The 25136-nt window shown below is 38.4% G+C and overlaps 1 protein-coding gene across 1 annotated transcript; it reads left to right on the top strand.

Moving 5' to 3' along the window:
* Nucleotides 1-1491: 1491 nt before the first annotated feature.
* keap1a (kelch-like ECH-associated protein 1a) lies at nt 1492-24002 on the top strand. The gene is made up of 7 exons (XM_015606203.3): nt 1492-1670; nt 9845-10346; nt 11529-11885; nt 12668-13344; nt 19536-19741; nt 19860-20036; nt 23425-24002. Exons 2-7 carry the CDS (start codon nt 10137-10139, stop codon nt 23589-23591), a joined length of 1794 nt encoding a protein of 597 aa, XP_015461689.3. The 5' UTR covers nt 1492-1670; nt 9845-10136; the 3' UTR covers nt 23592-24002.
* The last annotated feature ends 1134 nt before the right edge of the window (nt 24003-25136 follow it).

Genomic DNA, 25136 nt, shown 5'->3' with positions numbered 1-25136 from the left:
AAATAATGCAAAAATTTGTTTTACGAGATCTGACCTGGCAACCCACACACCATTTTCCATTGTTAAGCCATATAAACCAAATTATTAAAAACCAAAACAACAAGCGTGGAACTAAATGTATTTTGATAAAGCATGTTAAAAAGATATATGTAGGGACTAATCAGCAAATAATAAAAAAGAGTATTTTTTTATTATTATTTATTGATTGATTAGTCCTTACACGTATCTTCCAACAGGCTTTATTAAACCACATTTAGTTATTTTATTCAGGTGATGTAGACTTAGTTTATAATTTTGATCAGGGATGCCTGATGTCTGGCAACCCAAACAAAATATTTGTGATTTATAAGAAGTCATACTCTGCCTAAACCACATCAGCAAGTCATTACGTAAAGACATTACATAAAATAAATCCAGTGTTTGTTACTAACTTTATTACACCCCATTATTGGTAGCCTCATTATAGCCTCATGAATGCAGCTTTAACTTAAGGAAACACTAAACATGACTTAGCAGAACGACTATCTGCTGGAAAACTAACGAATACATGCATTTGTTTGGGACAGTGTTGTTTAAATAGACCTGGCAACCCTCATACCATTTTCAAGGTTCACAGCAAGCAACAATCAATATAAACCAAAACAATAAGTCTACACCACCTGGATAAAATAACTAAATGTGGTTTAATAAAGCATGGTAAATATATTTGTAAGGACTAATCAACTAAATAAAGACAAAATACATTTAAGCTATTTTCTTATTTGTTTTTAAAATATTAACCTATCTAAATACATCTTTATTCAAAGGAAACACTAAACATGACAACTTAGCATATCGACTTTATCTCCTGGTAAACTGACGAACGCATGTTTTTTTGCATTTGTTTGGGAAACATGTTGTTTAAATAGACCTGGCACCCCACATATATATTTTTTTCACACTTAAGCCATATAAATATAAATGATTATAAATGATTATGTACCATTATGTGGAAATACATGTATGTTTCATAAAGCATGTTGAAAGATATCTGTAGAGACTAATCAATATTCTTTTTTTAATTGTTTTTCAAAATTAGCCTAATAAATAAGCTTTAATCTAAGGAAACACTAAACATGACTAAGCGACTAAATCGACATTTATCTGCTGGCAAACTGACGAATACATGCATTTGCCTGGGGAACGTGTTGTTTTAATAGACCTGGCAACCCACATATCGCATTTTTCCTTACTTTTGCAGTTTTTTTTTAGCCTACAAAACTAGAAAACTACAAAACAAGTCGCTGCAAAAACTTCTTACCAGCATCCAGCACAAACAACCAACAAACAAACTAGCAAACAAGTAAAAAAAAAAAAAAAACAATCAAACAACGCCACTTTCGTTTTGTCGCTGTTGAACTTCGTGTTGTTTTTAGCGTGCATGCGCGCACTCGCGCTAGGGCTCGGGCTCGGACTCGCTGACGTAGGCGTTTGAAGTTGAGCGCGAGCTCGAGTTGCACAGTCATGCTGATGTCGAAATCGAGGGGAGAGCGCGAGCCAGACGGAAAGGTGGGTCAAGCAAACTGACAGCGGTGCGGCACGAGCCCCGGTGTGGACGTTTGGTTCCGCTTACTGGTTTCCAGTTTAACTGGGAGAGGAGAGGAGTTTAATACTGGGATTTCTGGTGCACGGTGAGTTTTGAAGGAACTGGCAAGCTGTGAGTAATATGATCTGTGTTCACTGAGTTGCATTATTAATGCTTGTGCATGCACTTATTGGAATTATTCCGTTCCACCTTAAGTGGTGCAGTAGCTACATTCTGACGCCTGAGGCTGTGAATGTAACTACTGGCGTCAGAATCTAACTACTGCACCATTTAAGGTGGAACGGGATAATTCCAATAAGTGTCTGCACAAAGTCAAATACTGTGCTTATTGTCTCTGCTATAACATTTATATATCTTCAAATGTTATTTAAGTCTTAAGCCATTAATCTTAGTACACCTTAAAGGGGCGATTCATCTGTATATTAATTTACTTCCACAAATTAGTGCTTGAGACGTACATAAACTGTACCATTGTAGATTTGGTGTAAAATGTTTCGTTGTAAAGATATTCACCACTTAATATTTCTTAAAAAATGTGCTGATAGGGGCCAGGAATTATGGCAGGCCTGTGAGTATTTTTTTTTTTTTACTATTTATTGTTAATAAGAAAAATAAAACAGTTAGTAAGTAAAGTGAACTGTCCAAAGCTGCCTTTTTTTAAGTCGCTACATAAAATATAAAATGCTTAACAATAAAAACAGTAAATGTTTTTTTACTTCAAATCAGCCATATTTCTCAAAGGGGCGCAATTGTTGTTTCTACTTTTGTTTTGCCCTCAGGCAAAAAAAAAATGCTGCTGTGTTCAGTTAAGGCACAAAATCAGTGTTTTGCACATCATTACTAATTGTGACTTCATTGTGTTCTATCGAAATATAAACCTAAAGTCCTCATATGTGGACATCATTTTTCTTAGAAATTTTGAAAGGACAAGCTCGATTATCTAGCTAATTGTATTTTTCTTTATTCTTGCTTTAAGTTTGTTGACATCTTTAGATACATTCTAATTCGTTTTGCCTGCCTTGAGCTTTGTGTGGAGAAAATCTGCATTAGTTCTGTGCGTCCCAGTAAAAACAATATATTTAAAGGCACAAGGTTCATATTTATATTTATTAGCACAAGTTTTAATGATTGTGAAAAAAAATATTAAATATGAGGAATACAATGTTCTATGTATATAATAGATAAAGGGTGAATAGTAAAAGTATCATAAAACACATTATTATTATATTGGACAATAAGCAATATATTTGTAATAATTTCTATAGTATGACGATTTTAGAGGCGATAAACTTTTTAGACGTCTGATTCCATTCACCACCGTCATGAAGAATGCTACCAAGTATCAGACGATGTTGAGTCAATCTGGCATCACTTCCTCTGCATTTCTCAGTACAGTACACACAGTACAGCTCTTACGATTGAACAGCTAATCCCCCAGGACTTATTTAGATTATTCCCAGTGAAGGACGCTGGCTAGGATCCAGTCTGGAGAGAGTTTCCCAGTCCAGTTCAGGCCGACTGTGAGAAGGCGAGGCTGCAGGGTTCGGGCTTTTCTTGAGAACTGATGCGTCACCGCCTGCATCTGATATTCAAATAAACCTCACGGGATGCCAGAGTCAAACACAGAAAACACATCCTGCCATTCTCACACTGACTCAACCTGCCCGGCTTCAGGTTACCAGTTAATGGATTTATAGCCGTCATTGTTCCTGTGCTTAGAATGGACTAAAAATAGCCAGATTTCATTTTTAGGAAATGAACATTGTGTCTTTACTGTTGTACCTTTAATGCTGTTAAATGGGAACATTATATGAGCTCTGCTCTGATTGGTTGCTCCATTTAAAAGCAGTCTGATCAGAAACGTTCCTTATAACTTCACTGTGAATGGGTGGAGCTAAACTGCTCAACTGTAATTGGCTAATTAGCTGGAATAAGTATGCAAATGCTTTAGCACTTATGTTAATTAATATTAGTGTTAAGTTTAAATGAAGATATTCATATTTAGTATTAGCTCATTATTGTATAAATTTTAAGTAATGTATATACACAATTGCCGCACTTTTTAATACTCATTTTGTATTAACAATAATAAAGATTATTTAGTCCTTCAAAGAGGGTGTGGTAGCATGGAACAAAAACAACAAAAAATATCATTTTCTGTTTTTTTTTTTTTTCTAATTAAGTTACTTAAACAAATGATTAGTTAATTCAGTAAAATAACATATATGTATTAAAAACATGGAATTCACTTAAATTTGTATTTAAATGAACATTTAGATTTAAATTAAATTAAATTCATTAAATGAATCAAATCAAACTGAGTTAAGGGTAATCTAAACTACTTAATACTTAATATACTAAATTATTAATTATTAAATATTACTAAAATTATAATAAAGATTAATAAATGTGCCTATAGCTTTATGTAAATTTGCTGGGGGGTTTTTTTGTGACACTTACTTGTAGGGGTGTACGAATATATGGGTTATTATTTAACTGTATTGTTACTCAAAATAACAGTATTGATTTTTCATTATTAGATTAGTTTTTATATTAGTTTTGTGTTTAAACCCCGCCCACTAGATAACAATATTGCACTCTCTTGTCATTAGATCCGACTGTTCTGATTGGATATACTCTGACAGTTTTGCTAAAATTAGATTTGAACAATTGGGATATATTACAATAATGAATCATAATACCTGTATAATACCTATTTTTTTGCTAACAGAGTTTCTGTCTGTCCGTTGCCCTAGTTGCCCTTCCAGCCACACCCTTGCAACCACTAAACTAAATCATGCAACTTTGCAGTTGTGTCGTATCCCGTTTAGAAAGCTCTTAGCAACGTCATTGCAACTATTTGAGATTTCCTAGAAACCCCCTAGCAACAGCATAGCAACCAAAACCTACAGCAAACCTGACCTTCTTGTGCACTTAATCAGCATAGGCCTATCATCTTCCCTCATAAAGACACGCATCTCTACTGCCCCAGATAAGAAAACCTCTGCAGAAGGAATTCCATGACTCAGAGAGAAGCTGAATCAGAAACAGAGTCAGAGAACCGGATACTGACGAAGAGGCGGGACACGCATAGTAAGAAGAACGTCTGAAGTTTTAGAACTGTAAGGGGTGTGCCCATATGGAAAAAGTGTGCCAGTGCTAATGCACTACATGGACAAAAGTATTGGGACACCTGCTCATTTAATGTTCCTTTCAATTAAAGGTCCAATAAACCCCCCGATGTTAGCTGACTCCCCCCTTAGCTCAAATTTTAAAGAAATTTCGTATAGATAGTTACGAACAAATTGTATTAAAAGAAACTTAGACCAGTAATCTAAGATAAAAAAGCTTCCTATCCTAATCACACTTTATAACCGTTTTTTTTTTTTCAGTTACTTTACTAACAAGGAAGCTTTAAATCCTTTTAATTTTTTGCAGACCAAAAAAATCCTAAATATCTTTGTTTACATATTACATATCATATACATTTGATAATTACCACCATTCCAAAAGGTTATATAACTTATTTGGGTGTGGCACTGGGTGATGTATGGGTTTAGAAGCGGGGCAGGAGAGGGATCTGATTGGCTGAGCTGCAGCAAAAGCAGCAGTGTCATTTGTATTTTTAATAGTCTGCATCTTTGCTGTGTAAAACAAGCTACGTAGGACGAACTGCTAGCTGATAGTGCTCTAGGTTACCAGAACACTCAGGGTTCCTTAGTGTAGTGCTATCGGGCTGCATTTATGTCACGCTAACGCTGATGTTAGCAGCTAATGCTAATGCTGCTGCACCAAGCCTTAGTCCTGGAGAAACTTCACTGAAAACTCGCCCTTAAACCCTTAAAATATTGGAAATCTAAGCTTACTGTAAATAAACGAAAGCGCTTTACTCCCCCAAATAAACAGTTTTCAAGAGAGAAATCTGTGTAGATTAACATCCAGTGTTTGTTTGACTTCGTGAACACCTTATCTATGAATATAGACCAGAAAATAGACGTTCATTGATAGTGTGCCTTATAATCTGGTGCACCTTAGGGTCCAAAAATATGGTAGATAGTTGTAAACACTGTCTATGACATTTTAAAGCTTAGAATGCAGTTTTTTATCTAGAAAATCTAAAGTTCAGCTGCTGATAAACCTGGAAAACTAGGTTCATTGCCAAATGCAAGTGTTAGAAGCGGGATGAAAGTTTACTTTCTTTTCTGCACCTTCTAGAAAGGCCGTGGTGGGCTCACTCAGGTTAGTTAATGAGTAATAATAATCCGCCCGAGGTGCAGAACTAGTACACTCAGTGCAGTTCTGCACGTATTAAACGCTCCTTTAAGTCCAGCTTAAGTCCATGAGCTGTGAGGGCACATGACACACTGAGTCTGTACGGCAGGCGGAGGCCGGGGGCTCCACGGTTCCACAGGAAGTCGTGGCAGGCGGCCGGCGTGTCTTGTGATAAGCATGCTCTGAGGGTGAGCGCAGCACTTGGAACACTCTGTTGGGCAGCAGAGAACAGCTCAGGACAGGAACAGCACAGTCTCTTCAGCGGCCCTGATGTTCAGCAAATAAGTTATATAACCTGGAGGAACCTAATGAGTTTTGAATGAGTGTAAACAGAGACTTTCTAGAACTTTCTAGAGCTTTCTAAAGTGTTACAGCCTCTAAAAATGTCTTAAAGAAAGTTATTACTGAAAACATGGTTACAAATGCCTCACAAGCACCAGATTATTTTAGATAGTCTTGAGCAAAAAAATTAGCCTTAATTATTTTTTATATATTGGCTTTGTCTCTGTCACAATAACTGTTTTTTTTTGTTTGGCTGATTTATTGTCCCAGACATTTTTACGATAACTAACAGTGTAAGATATTACATTTTGCAGTACTGTATCGATTTGGAAAAACACAGGATTTTACACAGGATGTTTGGTAACATTTTCTAATTGTTCTTTAGTGTTTTAACAGTGTGGCAAAAAAAAAATCTATACAAACACTTCCATAGTTTTGTATTTTAAAGAGACATTCAGGTATTTTTTAAACAAATTGAATTAAAAGATAGTTAGACCAATAATCTACGCCTAAAAGTATCATACGACAAATTATCATACTTTATAACCATTGTTTTGGTCATTTTAAGAAAAGAGCGAGTGTTGCAAATGAAAACGGAATTATAAATTGGTTTACATATTACATTTGATAATTACCACCATTCCACCAGGTTATATAACTTATTTGCTGAACGTCAGGTCATCTAAAAATAGCTTTGTTTTTTCCTGCACTGTTCACAATTGCCCTACCAATAGCTCTTTTAAAATTTGTAACATTTTTAACATTTTTATTAGATTTTGGCTGACACTGACCAGTAACAGGATTTGGCTTGGACAATATCCTACACATATTATTTGATTGTGTTAATAAATATTAAGTTGTATTTAGAATTACCATATTTTTTATACTCATTATAAGGCGCACTCTCAATTAACATCTATTTTCTGTTCTGTTTTTAATACATAAAGCACACCGGATTAAAAGGCACACAATGAGACACTAGTAAAAAAAGGGTGTTGCCATGTTTTGCTTCTAATTCAGCTGTTCTTGTCGCTTCGGGGTTGGGGGGGGGGTGATTAAGTTAGGTAAAGCTAAGCTAAGTAAACAAAACTGTAATACGAAAAAAACAGTCAATCATACGCTGGAAATGAATCTATCTCTCTCTGCTGAAAACTGTTTATTTGTGTGAATAAAGTGCTAACATTTATCTACAGTAAGCCTATATTTCCAGATTTCGCTAATCGCTAGTGCTAGCAGAATGTAAATGCCATCTGACAGCGCTTACTTCTGGTAAGCCAGGGCGATATTAGCTAGCAGCTTGTGCCACGTAGCTTGTATTAACTCTGTAAACACGCAGACTGCAGTCTGATATACTCAGCTCTGAACGGAAAAAAAGAGCTAGCGCTTAGCGCGGTTACTGCAGTTAATGCTAATGCTGCCCCAGCAGTGCTAGCCAGGGTTAGCAGCAGGCTACAGGTCAATAATACTCACCTCTGAACGTCAAAAGAGCTAGTTCTTAGCACGGTTAGCAGCTAATGCTAATACTGCTCCAGCTTTAGTGCTGGAGAACTAAACTGAAACTCCTGTATAACTTTGTACTTTAGTGGAGTGGCTTTACTGCTCCTTAAAACCTGACTGGATTATAATGTGCACTGATGCTTTTTGGAAAAATTAAAGGTTTTTAAGTGCAAAAGGATTTTAATAGTGCAAAAAATATGGTTTGATGTGGTTTGTGTTGGAAGCCAAAGTCTGTTAGTGGTCAGCTAAACTAAGCAGAGTTATTTGGGGCAATAGGGCAGTAGTGAACAGTGCAGGATTCAAAGTCTCTCTGCTTGCTTTAACATTCTGCAAATAAGTTATATAACCCAGGGGAACAAACTTTGACGGGTTGGCTGAAGAGCGCAGGGTGGTGGTGGTGGTGGTGCAGTGGGTAGGGGAAGGTTGAGTAAAGCTGCAGAGCACACTGTATTAGCGTGAACAGAGGAGGTGGAGTTGGTGCGATGGCCTCTGACAGGCGGTGCTTCAGCGAACTGGTCATTAAATTCAGCAAATCAGCAGTTACCTTTGTGCGTGTGGGTGTGGTCTGCTGATGGTTTTGGAAAGAAAACTCGAGAAATGGGAAGGAAAAGGGAAGTGAAACGTGATTCAGCAAACCGTGCATGGCTCTTTGTGTATAGGATTACGCTCAGACTCAGACTCAACAGTTAGAGCTTTCCTTAAAGCTCACCTTCCGTCGTTTTTTTCTTTCATTTTAAAATGTCTAGTTGTGGTCTCTAGTATGAATGAATGACATGTGAGCCGTTTTTGTAAAAAAAAAGTGCTCAGGTGTCTCTGTATAGCTCTTTTTTAATGGACTGTTTTAGGGGTGTGTCCAAAATGACCGGATTCCAGCTTTGCTCATGAATATTCATACATGCAAACAGCATGCAAATATCTCTCCTCTGATTGGCTTGGAGCACTGCGACGCCCCTCCACCGCTCTGCCGCTCACTGCCTCCCACCTCCTAACTGATGAGCGGTGATGTTGCGTCGCTTCAGCTCCGCCTCTGGGAGTTTCTCGAGCCAAGGTGGGCTGGTCTGTGAGTTTCTGCCTACGTAGGCAGAAAGATAATTCAAAATTCACCCGTTTTTCGGAGGGGGGGAGGGGGGATTTCTTTGCTTAGCTCCTGCAGACAATGGGGGCTGCAAAACAGTTTAATGTGCAGGTGTACACATTCAACTCGGAGAGACCTACTGTATTCCACAAAAAACAAGAAAAATCGGATTTTCGCGGAAGGTGAGCTTTAAAGTAAAAATATGATCTTTTTGGTCTACTTTCTATGTTGTACAAGTCTACACCAACATATAGCACTTGTTGATGCTTTATGACAGTTTTGAAAAGCTTTACACATATGCTAGTGCATCTCTCATAAAATTAGAATAAAAAGTTACTTTATTTCAGTAATTCAGTTCAAAATTCAAAATGTGAAACTCATATATTATATAGATGTATTACACACAGAGTGATCTATTTTAAGCGTTTATTTTCTTTATTGTTGATGCAATACTGCTTACAGCCAAGTCCTGCTGGAATATATATATATATATATTATATGGTTATCCAATTTTTTGAGACACAGATTTTTGAGTTTTTCATTAGCTATAAGGCATAATCAATAATCAACAATAAAAGAAATAAACTTAAGCTTAATAAGCTTAAATAGATCACTCTGTGTGTAATACGTCTATATAATATATGCATTTCACATTTTTAACTGAATTACTGTGATAAAGAAACTTTTCAATAATATACTAATTTGCATGGCCTGGCAGAAAGTGGTGCAATTTTAGACACAAGCTCTAGGAAAAGGGCAAAACTTTTTGGTCATGTCATCAACTTGGTTGCCCTTTTGAATGCTGCCACCCTGAGTTCAATTTTTTTAAAAAGTAACTCACATATACCTATATTAAAGCCCAGTCATGCAAAAAATAAGAATGAAAAAATACTGTGATATATTGTGAAACCGTTATTTTTATTTTTTTTAATGAATTAAATTTTTTTGGTTGCTCTGAAACATTACCATTATCCTTGCCATTATTTTATTACCATTGTACTGGAAATTCAATACAGTGTTTAGGTTCGACACTGATGTTTTGTAATTGGGCAAGGGCAAATAGTGTTGTTGGGAGGATTACTCTAATAAGACGTGTGGTTTCCTGTCTCACAAGTGTTTCACTTTCTTTTCAGCCCATGTTTGGAGAGCAACACAGAAGACAGGTCAGGACTGGCGTCGATGTGACACGTTTCTCAGCAGCTCGAACCATATTCATCATTCAGCAATGGCCACTTGGTCTGAGAGGGAACTCTGCCACGATGGCGTCGGAACCAGGCAAAAGAAGCACGGCTCTCCGTCTCCCAGCGATCACCAGTTGTGTTTGTATTTCTTCACCACTCGCGGTTGGGTCTAGACTCTTTACCACTCTTCCGACCCGCTCAGTATATCCCCAGTCAGCGTGTTTCAGACCTCCGGCCTCAGAGAATGATATGTCCAAGGAAGAAGAGGCCCGTCAAAGATGAGGATTTCTCGGCCATCGTGGTGCCCTCCATGAGGGGCCACGGTTATCTGGACTACACCATCGAGAGCCACCCCTCCAGAGCCTTCCAGCTCATGGACGAGCTGCGGCACCACGGCCTGCTCTGCGACCTGGTGCTTCACGTCACGTACAAAGACAGAGTGGTGGATTTCAAGGTGAGAGCTTTCAAGGGTCGCCTCACGAGAAATATGAGAGTCAGCAAGATAAGAGATTTATGGAGCAGTTGCTCAGTTTAGGCTGAGTCAGCTGGACTTAATTGAGGTTAACAGTTTGAGGAAACAAAAAAAAAACAGAACTGGATGCACGGTATGTTTTACTGCATGCAGAAGAGCTTTATTGGTGTGAACATTGTGGGGCTGATATTGATTTTGGGAGGCCAAAAATTCTGATAATGATAGGATTGGTATATCTTGTATAGGCAGTCTTGGATTGCACAGTGTTTTGAATGGAGATTTGCTGTTTAAAGTATTGAAAAAAAGGAGTATATTTGATAGCTGGGTCGGATCAAGACCAGATCACATTCTCACCACAAGCAAACCGCTCCAGAAAAAAAATCTGTGCATTGTTCGGGACGGGGCAGATTATGGCGGGAGTTGGGGTCAAACTTGGTGCCGTAAAAAAAAAAAATGTGTTACTGATTCCAAATTGGGTTGTGTGCATTAGGGGTGGGCGATATGGCTCTAAAATAATATCACGATATTTCATGGTATATTCACGATTACGGTACTTTTAACGATATGACAAAACACTGAATTAGAAAAATATTTTGAATTTTATTATTGCATTAGATATAATATGGCTAACTGAGATATTAAAAAAAGAATTTTATCAGATTTATAATAGAGGTCAATGATGCAGAATTTCGTGAAACTAATAATGCACTCTATATATATCTCCATATATCCAGGATTAATGTGAAATAAATGATACTGGTCTCTAGTAGATAAATAAACAGTAAAAAAGTAGTACCCTGATATGCTAATGGTGGTGGCTGATATGGCACGATATTTCAGGGTATAATATCGTTCACGATATTCAACATTTTTGGCGATATTATCACATACGATACGATATGGCACACCCCTAGCGTGCATTAACACTTTAATGATCACACTTTATAATCATTTTTTGGATTACTTTACTAATAAGAGAGCTTTTAAAGCCTTTTCATTTTAAGAAAAGAAGACATTTAAGTATGTTGCAGTCCAAAACGCTCTGAATGCCTTGGTTTACACCCAAAGGGTCTTTAGTCTACACCTCTAGGGGTCAACATTATCAGTTCTTGGACGTTATTATATCCATCACAGATGATCAGTGTGTGTATTTATATCCTGCAGGTACATAAACTGGTGCTGGCTGCTTGCAGCCCCTACTTCAAAGCCATGTTCACCAGCAACTTCAAGGAGTGCAAGGCCTCGGAGATAACCCTGAGGGACGTGTGCCCGACGGTGATCGAGCGGCTGGTGAACTACGCCTACACCTCGCGCTTCACGGTGGGAGAGAAGTGCGTCCTGCACGTCCTGCTGGGCGCCATGCGCTACCAGATGGAGGACGTGGCCAAAGCGTGCTGTGACTTCCTGGTCAAAAACCTGGAGGCCTCCAACGTGATCGGGATCTCACGCTTCGCAGAGGAGATCGGCTGTGTGGAGCTTCACCAGCGGAGCCGGGAGTACATCAACACTCACTTCAGTGAGGTGAGAGAGAGAGAGAGACCCTGATAATGGAGTGTTAGGTAGTTAGTTCTGTAACTCTGGATCCTTTCAGACTACACTGAGCAAGGGACCTGTGGGTGTCAAGGAGTCAAAAGTGATTGAGAGACAGTTAAAATAAAAAAAAGTTCACATTAACACCACCTTCTTGTTTCTACACACACTCTCCATTTTTTATTTTTTATTGATGATTATGGCTTACAGCCAATGAAAACCCAAAAATCAGTGTCTCAGAAAATTTGAATATAATATAAGACCAATTGGTTCTTTTGGCAGTGTGGGCAGTGTGCCAAGTCCTGCTGGAAAATGAAATCCGCATCTCCATTTAAGTCTTTGGACTTGATATAACACAGTGGATCAACACCAGCAGATGACAGACATGTCTCTCTAAACCATCACTGATTGGTGGAAACTTCACACTAGACCTCAAGCAGCTTGGACTGTCTCTCCACTCTTCCTCCAGAATCTTACAGCACTTCATGCTTCCATTTGCTGACAACTTTAATGGAGATGCGGATTTCATTTTCCAGCAGGACTTGGCACACTGCCCATACTGTGCCAAAAATATCAATTGGTCTTATATAATATTCTTAATATTTTCTGAGACACTGATTTTTGGGTGTTTAAATTGGCTGTAAGCCATAATCAACAATCAACAATAAAATAAATAAACACTTAAAAATAGATCACTAAAGTATAAAGTAACTTTAGAGTTTCTTTTAAACACTCAAATTTAAGCCATATGATTTGTGTTCTCTTTCCTTCAGGTGATCAAAGAGGAGGAGTTCTTCAGCCTGTCTCACTGCCAGCTGCTGGAGCTGATCAGCCAGGAGAGCCTGAAGGTGCTCTGCGAGACCGAGGTCTACAAGGCCTGCATCGACTGGGTGCGCTGGGACGTGGAGGGTCGCGCCCAGTACTTCCACGCTCTGCTCAACGCTGTCCACATCTACGCCCTACCAGCCAAGTTTCTCAAGAGGCAGCTGCAGTCCTGCCCCATCCTGAGCAAAGCCAACTCCTGCAAAGACTTCCTGTCCAAGATCTTCCAAGAGATGACCCTCCGCAAGCCGCTGCCCCCCACGCCGCTCCGGGGCAACCAGCTGATCTACATGTCTGGGGGCTACAACCAGCAGTCGCTGGCCTCGATGGAAGCCTTCGACCCCCACAGGAAAGCGTGGCTGAAGCTGGCGGAGATGGACACGCCCTGCAGTGGTCTGGGGGCCTGCGTGCTGTTCGGGCTCTTCTACTCTGTGGGGGGACGCAACCTCTCTCTGCAGAGCAACGTGGACTCGGAGGCGCTGTGCTGCTACAACCCAATGACCAACCAGTGGACCCAGCTAGCTTCACTGAACACACCCAGAAACAGGGTGGGCATCGGGGAGCTGGACGGAAGCATCTACGCTGTGGGCGGGTCACATGGGTCCATGCATCACAACACGGTGGAGAGGTATGTATTTGACGATAGTTTGTATTTTATATACAAAATTACTTAGTCTTTTCAGACCCTGCATCAATTACAATGGACATATACATATTTTGTTGCACAGAACACATACTGAGACCTGTTGTACTTCAGAATAGATCATAAACCAGCCAATGAAACAGTAGCTTAGCCCCGCCCACTGCAGTGGACAAAAAAAAAAATCAGCAACTCAGACATTAGAGCATATCAGCACTACAGAACAAATGAGGCAAAGTCATCCAAGCTCATTATCACTAATTCTTTTGTGATTTAGAACACTTTTTTATCATGTTTAGGAATTATTTTATTTTATTTTATTTAGAACACTTTTTATCATGTTTAGGAATTATTTTATTTTATTTTATTTAGAATACTTTTTATCATGTTTAGGAATCTTTTTATTTTATTTTATTTAGAACACTTTTTTTTATCATCTTTAGGAATATTTTTATTTTATTTTATTTAGAACACTATCATGTTTAGGAATCTTTTTATTTTATGTTTTTTAGAACACTTTTTATCATGTTTAGGAATATTTTTATTTTATTTTATTTAGAACACGTTTTTATCATGCTTAGAAATAAAAAATATATATTTTATTTTCATAATGATTTTATATTAGAATAGTAGTGTGTTATTTTTTTGGCATCACAGACAGAAAACAGCATATTTTTCCATCGCAGGAACATAATTCAGGTCTGAAAGGTTCTTGTCAGGTTCAACAATGTAGTTTTAAATATTACATATTATTCATATTTTGGGTGTTTTGAGTTTTTGTGTACTGTTCTGGGAACAAATCAGTAGTTCAGTAGTTTTTGGTACACACATTTGCTTCCATTCTAGTCCAGATTAGATTAGATAATCTGGAGAATGCGTGTGATTCCAGTATAGCATTGTTGCTGTGGTAGAGGTGTCGGTTGCTGAGGTGTTGCAAGTTTTTGTGACAGTGGTTGCTTAAGCCTTGGATACACTACGCCTTTTTATTGAATCTGAACCAATATAGAGAGCACACACTACGCGATCGGGCATGATACACTACACACCACCAGATTTCTGACCATATGCACCACCATGCACGTGACTCTCGTTACCTAGGAGATTCAGATGCCCACATGGAGGTGCATGAGCTTTCTGCAGTCGTTCATTTTGTTGCTATTTGTGCAGAAGCAAACAAACACAAAACCCTATATTAAAGTGATTTTGGGTAAAGTAGTGGGTACATAGGTGCTCTAAACTCCCTAAAACTCACCCCCCCTTAATCTGACTTACTAAAATTACTGCCTAAGTACACTGCATGGTGGATCTATAATAGAATACATAGTGAAGAATATTGGTTGTTAAATTTTGTAAAAATGTAAAACGTCAGGAATTCCATAGTAATAAAAATAATTACTAGGATTTCCTTTTTTAGGAGTATTTTATCCTCTTTAGTACCAAATATGCCGTGAAGTATTGTACGAAATTGTTTAGCAACATATCAAACCACTGGTTCTGCTGTCCGCTTTAGCTTTTTCACTGTTCTATTCAAGAGCTAAGAAGCTGAGAGGCCATCTGAGAGAACAGCAGCCCTGTAGTATAATGTGTGCACAGAGTGAGGCATTGTGTACAGTAAATGTAACGACCGTCTTGCATAAAGTGCACTTCACGCTCCGCCGCCCTTATTTTTTTATGAACTGCTGCCAGGGTGACACCGTGCGAGCGCCGGGTCAAGCCGCGGGCCGCATCGCATCGCAGATAAGATTTTGCATTGTCATCCTCGTTCTGCGCACTTTTTTCCAGAGTTCTCTGTCTGTTCTTGGAAAAAATAAAAAAGAACACAGCTGTAACCCGGCCTTACAGAACAGGAGTTGGCGGGTGAACACGCCCGGAGAGAGAGAACAACAGCATGATTCCAGAACCACCGTCACCTATTTTGGTATTAAGATCTGGCAGGACTGAGCAGAAGCTCACCCTGACGGTTCTCTTTCTCTCTGCTGCCGCTGCGGTCGGTTTTGGGGTTATGAAACAGAGCAGCCTGAAGCCTGTTTGTCTGCAGTGACTTCCCTGAACGAGAGCAGACGGGGCTCGGCGCTAGCGGGAGCACATCCCAAGTCAAAACATTTCCAAGGTGATGAAAGGCGGATCAGGAGTCTGATACAGTAATGTAACATGAGCTATATCCCCGCCGAGCGGTTGCTTAACTGCGCCCGTGTCCTCTCGTCATACGGAGCGCAGGCCTCCGCTCCCGGGGGCTATTTCAAGCTTACTGTTTAACTCAGGATAAAGTATTTCCAGTTAAACCACCTTTAAGATACACAGACACACACACAGCTAAATGAACACCACCATCGCTGCTGCCTCAGGGCCTGAATGTATGTGGTGTGCTGACTGAGGCACTGGTTACCTCTTTATATAATGTAACACTACATCTGCTCTTTTTGTAAAAAAAAATTATATATATATATATGTGATCGACTAAACTAGGGCTGCATGATATTGAATTTTTTTTACATTGCAAATATTCTTTTTTCGATGATATATATCACAATATTAACCCTTGTGTGGTGTTCGGGTCTGTGGGACCCGTTTTCATTTTTCATCAAATGATACTAAAAAAATATTTTTTCTAACTCAAACTCATTGGCATTGGCTCATTTTTTGTGAAAAACATATATCAAAACACATTTTAGATAAACACACACTGTACACCCCCCCCACACACACACACATTTATATTACATACAGTATGTTTGGCCAAGCGCTAATAAACATTGCTTCATTTGTAAATTTGAAACTAAACAAATTTTCTACTCAGATATTGAGTTTAATTCATTTTCTTTAACATTTTATTAAAAAACTCATTCAAAAAAAGAGTAGCACTTTTTAAAAGAAATTTAACATAAGAAAGGTAAAGGGCAAATATTAACCATGTAAGCTGTGTTTATATTGCTTGCAATTTAGGTGAAGCGAGCATGTGTAAAGCATTTTAATGTAAAATTGCTTAATTTTGCTGAATTAAATACAAGTAACAAAGTAAACGAGGAACAAAAATATGAACACCACACAAGGGTTAAACAATGCATGGCCCATAATGTCACCAGCCCCGCCCCCAACCGAGCACTGAGCACTCAAAACCCAAGGAAAACAGCAAAACAACAGTAATCTGTCCTTTAATCAGGCATTTAAAAAAAGGCTTTTAAAACGGTAAATAAGAGCGTTTTTTTTTTTTTTTTTTCTGGGATTAAAAACGTGAATTCAGCTGAAACTGGAAATATCTGCACTGCAAAACTGTGCTGGACTGAGGTGCACAGCTTTTGACACGTGCCTACGTTTACAAGCACGTGCCCAACCATGTGGATGTACCCCCCCCCATACTCCCCCTCCCCCTCGTGCTTCTCAGGCAGCAGCAGCCTGTCACTCACACAGACACAGAGACAGCGCTGTGCATCTACTTCTTGTGTCAAGAATCAAAACAAAATCGCAATAAGGCATGTTTAATTTAATTGCCATAAGTTTCATTGCACGTCCTGCGATGTGACTATTACTGCGCATGCACACATTGCGATGACGATGCTTAAACGATATATCATGCAGCCCTAGACTAAACTATAGTATTACATCCTGTGCAACAGAGATAACTCTCGGTCCTGATGAGAGCCAGTTTCATCATAGCGTTTTTGATGGTCTTTCCGAATGCACTTGAGGATGCTTTCTAAGTTCTTGAAATTTTTCAGATTGACTGACCTGAAACGGTTCACTGTATACCAACTCTGTATGCCTTTTCACAACACAACTGATGCTCTCAAACATATATTAAGAGTGCAAGAAGTTAATTTAAGTAATTAACTCTTGATGAGTTCAGCACAGCTGTTAACTCTACCTCATAAAGCTGACTCAAAATCCAGCCAAGATGTGCAAAACTGTTATCTAAGCAAGAGGTGCTCATTTAAAGAATCTAAAATATAAAACATAATCTGCTTTGTTTAATTTTTTTTTGTGTACTAAATCATTCCATATATTTTTCTTCATAATTTGGATGATTTTAGTATCAAGCTACAATGTATAACATTTTTAAATAATAGAAAAACACTTAAGTTAAGGTGTGTTCAACAAAGTTTAACTGGTACAGTATGTTTAAATACTCTTGAGAGCATATTTACACTGTCTGTGAGTGTAGCTCTGTACTGATTCAATTATTTTACACTGTTAAGACTGATGTTTTAGGTGAGTGGTCAGTAAAATCAGTGTACTGGCTCAGTCGTGTTAATGGGTTCTCCTCACTCATTCAGATAAAGCCAGAACATTCCCAAACGCTCAGCTTTGGACTGAAACCCCTCTGGCTGGAATTATGCTGTCTGTGCCCCTCAGTTTAGTCCCTTAACAGCCGCCACATCGGTCAGCAGCTGCTGAAGCTTCTGAGAAACTCCTCAGAGCGGAAATGTCATATCAGTTGCAGACTGATCGTATTCTGGTCCTGTTGAAAGGTTCTGTTTGAGTTGGGACTTGGTGTGTCTGCATGCTGTAGTTAAACTGGTGCTGAAAGCTCTTTATCGAGCTCTGCTGGGATGGATGTCAGGAGACGGGTCCCAAGTCCTGTATAGTCTAAATAAGACACTTTCACTTATCATTCACAGGTTATTCAAAGGTAAAATTAAGTGTTTACAGTTCATTCCTTAACAATACTATACTTTAAATTTGGTGCTAATACCCAGTCGGTACTTTTTTCAATACCTTTTTCTAAATTGTAACCAAAAAAATTATTAAACAGCTGACATGAGTAATATTATTCAGGTACTGTCAACAGGAGAGACCATCTTTCTGGATCTTGTTGGAACAGACAGTGAGCATGATTGTGGTGCTTTATTAAGAACAAAAATCATTGCTTGCCCTTAAACTACAAACATTTGAACTTACTGCTTTATGCTTTTCAGTTTTAAGAGTTCTTTTTTAAAAAATATCAGGATTACATCGGAAAAAAAAAATCATGCATAGTTTCGAAAACAGGCACTGAATCTTATTACACCTGTTAGGTACTTGGTCGGTGCATTTTTGGTATTAAATTTCGATACTCCGCCCTAATTTCTACAGCAGTTAGGTCCTAATATGGGTATTTATGCAGGGATGCACTGAAATTAATTTTTTGGGATGAAACTCTGGCTGGGCGATATATTTTATTTTAAGAAATATCAATATATTTTCATGCGAGATAAAGGAAAAGACAATATTGCTTATATCGCTAAAGATTAAGCTGCGTTCCAATTTGCTCCAACAGACTCTTTTCCCTGTGTCTCTCCACGGCTTCACACTGTATTTTTATTTGTCCCTTGTTTAAATGGCTATTCAGTTGTTGATTACATAAAATGCTGCTAGAACTACTTGGCTACTCTAATATACAGGATATATAAGCATTGAATGATAAAAAGTGTCTTTTTTGTCATTACCTTATAGGATAAGAATATTGAGATATATATATATATATTGTGTATTGTATATCAACATTTAGCAAACAAAATGTCAATAAATAAATTGTATATTGGCATTTAGCAAAATATATTCAAGATATTATTTAAAAATGAAACATCTGTCCAAATACTGGACTGTTTTTGTTTTATAATGTTCCCACTTTTTTCACCACTGCAAAAACACAGCCTAAATATATTTTTGTCTTCTTTTTTAAAGAAAAAGAAATTAACAACAGCAGATAAACCAATAAACCACAATACATTTACAGTGCAATATAAATCCTGAAATAAATTTTCCAGTGCTATTCAAATCATAACTGTACCATAACATATGGTAAAAAAAGGGGCAGCAAAACGTAAGTGTGATAAGTGATGCTGAATGCTCTTTTTTTATCTCATTTTTGCGAGTGAATGTGTGAAAATGGGCTCTCTCCCACACTCCCTGCTCCGTACACAGCAGATCAGGAGAGGGGCCAGCCCACCGCTGCTGAGGACATCTCTTTAAGTTGACAGAAACACTGCTATATGGCGAAAAATAAAAAATAAATTAAACGTTGTTTGGTACAAATTCTTCAGTCTTTTTACTCATTCTGCTATTATTTTTTACACTTTCAGATAAATATATTAGGCTGCCAAATATTCTGTGCATCCCTACTGATACCCCAGTCAGTAGAGTATGGAAAAGACACTGTCATTCACCGATATTCACAGAAATTCTGACATTTTCTTTCACAGATATGATCCAGAGGCCAACAGGTGGACGTTCGTGACCCCGATGTCTGTGTCCCGGCTGGGGGCTGGAGTGGCAGCCTGCGGGGGCGCTCTGTATGTGGTGGGGGGCTTCGATGGAGAAAACCGGTGGAAATCAGTAGAGCGCTTCCAGCCGGACACCAACACTTGGCAACATGTAGCACCTATGAATACAGTACGAAGTGGCTTAGGTAAATATTTAAATCCTCCATTAGATTTGTTTTTTATTATCCAACTAACTAATATTTATACTAAGGTGAAAATTATTTTTATAACTTTATAAGTGTATTTTTCTTCCTGTCTCTTCAGGAGTGGTGTGTATAGATTCCTACCTCTATGCAGTGGGGGGATACGACGGCCAAACACAACTCAACACTATGGAGAGGTATAACGTGTCCCGAGACGTTTGGGAGCCTATGGCGTCTATGGGGCACTGCCGCAGTGCACACGGTGTCACCGTCTACCAAGGCAAACTCTTCGTATTCGGTAAGTTGTTGGGCGTTTGTAGCTCTGCGGCTCATTAAGAGCAGGAAATTCAAGTTTAATTAACTCTTGATGATGAGTTCAGCACAGCTGTTAACTAAAAGCTTGAATCAAATTTGAAAGCCTGAGTCCATCCCACACTGTTACACCTTAGCCTGTGTCTGTCCAGTGTCTTTCCTTTTTTGGTTCATGCTGTCCTGTGAAGTCATGTCTAGATGTTCATCTGTGTTATTGTCTACAGAGTTCCAGGTTTATTTAGTTTGTTTCTTGGTTTGTTATTTTTTGTTTGTTTCAGTCTTCTAGTTCTCCTCTGTTTCATAGTGTTTTGTTTTAGTTTCCTTTTCTTTATATTTCTCCTAGTGATGGGACGATACACTTTTTTCAGCTCCGATCCGATACCGATATAAAACTGATATAAGATTGCCGATACCGATACAAATACCGATACTTTTAGTTTATTAATAGTACTATGATTAAGGTTAAATAATGAGGCTGAAACAGACCACACAGCCCTTTTAAGAGTATCCACAGGTGCATTTAATGTAAATGCATTCAAAAGTCATTTATTTGACACACTTCATATGCAATTACACAATAGTTTCCTTTCAAATAAAATGTTTGAATTTTTATTAAATATAAAAAAAAGTAAAATATTAAATACGTTAAACATTAAATTCAGGGCATTTTTTGCAACGGTTGTGCAGGAGACTTTTATTTTGACAGGTAGCATAGAGGATTAGCTGCAATAGCTAACGGCTAACTGGCGATGCTAACTGTATTTCCGAGCTAAATTAATCACTGTTTTTTAATAACAGATTGATTTCTTAGTGCTGGTTAGGGTTGGTAGGATCTGTGGTTTGATATTAGATGTGGATTATGGCTGTAGTTCACTTAAGATAGTTATTTATTACATTCACAATGCCGGAATGATTTTGCTAGCTAGGCTAACAGACTGCAGATCTTAATGGAGATGGCTAACGGCTAAGTGGCAATGCTAACTGTATTTCCGAACTAAATTAATGACTGTTTTTTAATAACAGATGGGTGTGTTTGTGCTGGTTAGTGTTTGTAGAAGCTGTGGTTTTATAGGATATGTGGATTATGAATATAGTTTACTCCAGTCTGTAGTTCATACCTTCACAACACCGGAATGCAGCTGCTGTCAGTTCAGTGCTAGCTAGGCTAACAGACTGCTGGTGTTAATCTGTTTACCTCTCAGACGCTGACTTTACGTGTACCGTTCTGCTGTACAGCGTTTCCAAAGTGAAAACTCTCCAGATAATGGACTTTTTTTGTAGATAAACAGCTAAAGTTACTCAGTCAGCCGCAGACTGAAGCTGCTGGGGGTTAGGGGAAACTGTTAAACTGGAATCCTGATCAGGGATGCGTTTTGTGTTAACGTTATGGCGGGTTTATTGTTCAGCTCAAGCTTTGGACTGGAATATGGATCGGTAAGATCGTAAGATATGTAAGATCGCCCAATATCCGATTGTCGGATTACGTCAATATCGGCCCAGATACCGATATTGTATCGGATCGGTCCCATCTCTAATTTCTCCCTAGTGTTTTGTTCTTTGTTTATTTTGCCGTGTGGAAAATAAAACCATCTTGCAATTGCATCCGGCCTCCTCCTCTCCGTTACATAAAGCACGACACAGAACAAAGGAGCACATGGGGTATTTATACACAGTAGCACATGGCTTGGAAACATGACAAAATAACAAACCAAGAAACAAACTACATAAAGCAAACCTGGAACTCTGTAGACAATAACACAGATGAACATCTAGACATGACTTCACAGGACAGCATGAACCAAAAAAGAAAGACACTGGACAGACACAGGCTAAGGTGTAACACACACCATGACGTGCGGCAGCCCCAGTCTGTCCCAGCTGGCCCACATTGGACCAGCATAAAGACCCTGCCTCAGCCTTTATCTGAGAGATATGCTGATGGTGACAGGAAGGCTGAGGCAAACCAAACCTAAGAGACACTAAAGTTAACAGTTAAGCTAATAGAGCCGCACTGGGTCGTTACTAGGTTTCTTTAAGTTAGTTTTGGATGTCGATAGAAGGCATTTCTTCTAATAAAGATACGCGTGATTGTGTCTCTCTGTGCTTCCGCACTACAGGGTCATGGTGGCTATGCACACAGTCACAATGTAAGGGCAAACACAATGGACGATAACACGATTATTAAAATGATTGACGTCATTTCTATTATATTTTATTAAGCGATAAGTCGATAATCTAATTATTGTGACAGGCCTACATGTGCTAAGACATGCATTTCAGGGTCACTCACGAACACGAGCCGTGTGTGTGTGTGTGTGTGTGGAAGGCTGTGTGTATGGATAGAGAGGAAAGATTAAGCACAGACAGAATTAACATGTTGTCTGTCTCCATCTTGACAGTTCCCAAACTCCCAGCCTCCTCTCTTTCTTTCTTTCTTTCTTTTTTTCTCATTTATCACATTGCGCAGACACCTTATCCAAAGTGACATATTGTTGTGTTTCACAATTGGTTATTTACTGAGAAAATGGAGCCTTTGTGTGTTGATTGTATTTGCTCGTTGAACCGGCCAGCCTCTCATTACAGGGCCATTTCCCTATCAGCCAGAGCACAATGCAGAGTCATTCACGAGTTAATCAGCAGCGCAACCCGGGAACCCGCTCGCTGCAGCCGGTGCGCTCCATCACTTCCTCCCAAATTCCTGTACACACCACCTTTACATCACCTCCATCAGAAATTGACTGTAGATTCAGATAAAGATCTTTCTAACTGATTATTTCTGATTATTTTTTTTTAATTCTTTATTGGAGGTGGGCGATACGGGTTTAAAAAATAATAATATCACTATATTTTAAGGTATTTTTGAGATAACGATATTCTTGTTGACTGTCTCAACACTGTAACAACAGTTACTTACCAAGAACAAGACAAATATTAAATTGTATGACTTACATACAGTGGTATAAAAAAAGTATGAACATAATTTGCGATAAGTTTCATGGTTTTCCTTTATAAATCATTGATTTTTCAGATCAGCAATTTCAATTAAATCATCAGCGTGCACACGATTCACTTTTTTTTGCTCACTAGTTTCACATTTGTGCTCACGAGAAGTTAATTTACACACTCAAAATGTTAAAACCCGCTGGTTAATTTTTATCACCTGGAATTTTTGCATTGATGTGACACTATAACCTTACTTCCAGACCACCACACCCATCAGAGTGGATTAATTCATTCAACTCTGATGCTATTTTAATGGCGTGGGCGCAAGGCGTGAAAATATAAACAGGGTGTTGACAGGGTGTAAGGTAGCAATGAGCATTGCAACGTCTCTTACTCTGTTCTGTTCGCTGACTGTTCTCTTCGTCCTCCAGGTGGCTTCAACCAGAGCGGTTTCTTGTCCAGTGTTGAGTGTTATTGTCCGGCCAGCAACCAGTGGACGTACGTGACGGACATGCCGGTGGGCCGGAGCGGTATGGGCGTGGCCGTAACAATGGAGCCGTGCCCGGGCTGCCTCCCGGAGGAGGACGAGGAAACGTGAGAGTGAACTTTGACCTGGTCACACTGTCCCTGACGCTCTGAACCTTTGGACACTTTTCTCCGTATCAGAATAAACGCACAATTGCCCAATCAGGCCGAGAAGCTCTGGGACACTTTCGCCAGTCTTCTTCGTGAAGATTTACGATGATTCCGGCATGGCGCTGTGCCGTGTGTGTGTGTTTGCGTGTGTGTGTGTGTGTGTGTGTGTGTGTGTGTGTGGACCTTAGAAAGCAAGACAGCAATCACTGGACTATGAAGTTGATTAAATAACCTAATGAGTTTTATATTTTATATAATTCACTGTGCCTAAGATGTACATTGACACGCTGTCTGACTGCTGAAAATTTGATTTATCAGTTTGCTCTGTATTTTTTTTAATGTTTAATCTTGGATAAAAGACTGAATATTCACACTGAAGTCTCTTTTTTACTTCTATTATATTGTTTTGGCTCCAGATGTTCACAACAGGCATTAATACAATAAGGGTCCTGAGTAATATTATAATAATATCATATTAATAGTAGCCAGCACAAAGTACAGATATTGCTAAAGTGCCCTCTAGAGGGGCAGAAAAGAGAAAAAGTGCCTTATTGGCTGCCTATCTATCTTGTGGTGGGGAAAAAACTGTGATTAAATACCTACTTCAGTGCCCCGTCTTTCAAGAAGTTTTAATAAGGGTCCCGGGTCCAGAATCATTTATTTAGTAATAAAAAGTAATAAAACTCCCTAAAACTCTGGATATGAGGTGCAAATAAACTTCAAGAGCACTAGCTGTAGTCCTGTTTAAATATATATATTAATACTGTACCGTAGCTTGAAGGATGATTTTAAAGCACACTAAAAAAACTGAATGTATTTATTTGTTAACTGGAGAAAGAAGACAATTGTGGCTAATTTTAATACTGTAATGCCTCTAATGGCTTCAATAATAACATATATTGTAAATTGATATCTAATATTCTGATATCTGATATTAACTTCTGATATTAAGTTTCATACTTGTGCAATAGAGCTTGATGTATGTTAAGACCATTTATAGTGTTTATGTAACTATTTTAAATATTTAGTTTTGAAAAGGAACCAGTGTTAAAAGTTGTTGGCATCTTTATATATATATATATATATACAGTATATATGGACAAAATATGAGTTTCTTTGATTTTACCAAATTGAAAACCTCTGTTATATAATCAAGAGGAAGATGGATGATCACAAGCCATCAAACCAAACCAAGCTGAACTGCTTGAATTTTTGCACCAGGAGTAAAGGTATAAAGTTATCCAAAAGCAGTGTGTAAGACTGGTGGAGGAGAACACGCCAAGATGCATGAAAACCAAATAATGATTTCTGAACTCTTTTTATGAATATGAACTTGTTTTTTTTTTTGTTGTTGTTTTTTTGCATTATTTGAGGTCTGAAAGTTCTGTATCTTTTTTTGTTATTTCAGCCATTTCTAATTTTCTGCAAATAAATGCTCTAAATGACAATATTTTTTATTTGGAATTTGGGAGAAATTATGTCTGTAGTTTATATATTTTCATTTTAC

The sequence above is a fragment of the Astyanax mexicanus genome, chromosome 8 (assembly GCF_023375975.1).
Source record: "Astyanax mexicanus isolate ESR-SI-001 chromosome 8, AstMex3_surface, whole genome shotgun sequence".
NCBI lineage: Eukaryota > Metazoa > Chordata > Actinopteri > Characiformes > Acestrorhamphidae > Astyanax > Astyanax mexicanus.
The sequence above is the reverse complement of the archived record's forward strand: the minus strand, read 5'-3'. Positions and strand labels throughout refer to the sequence as shown.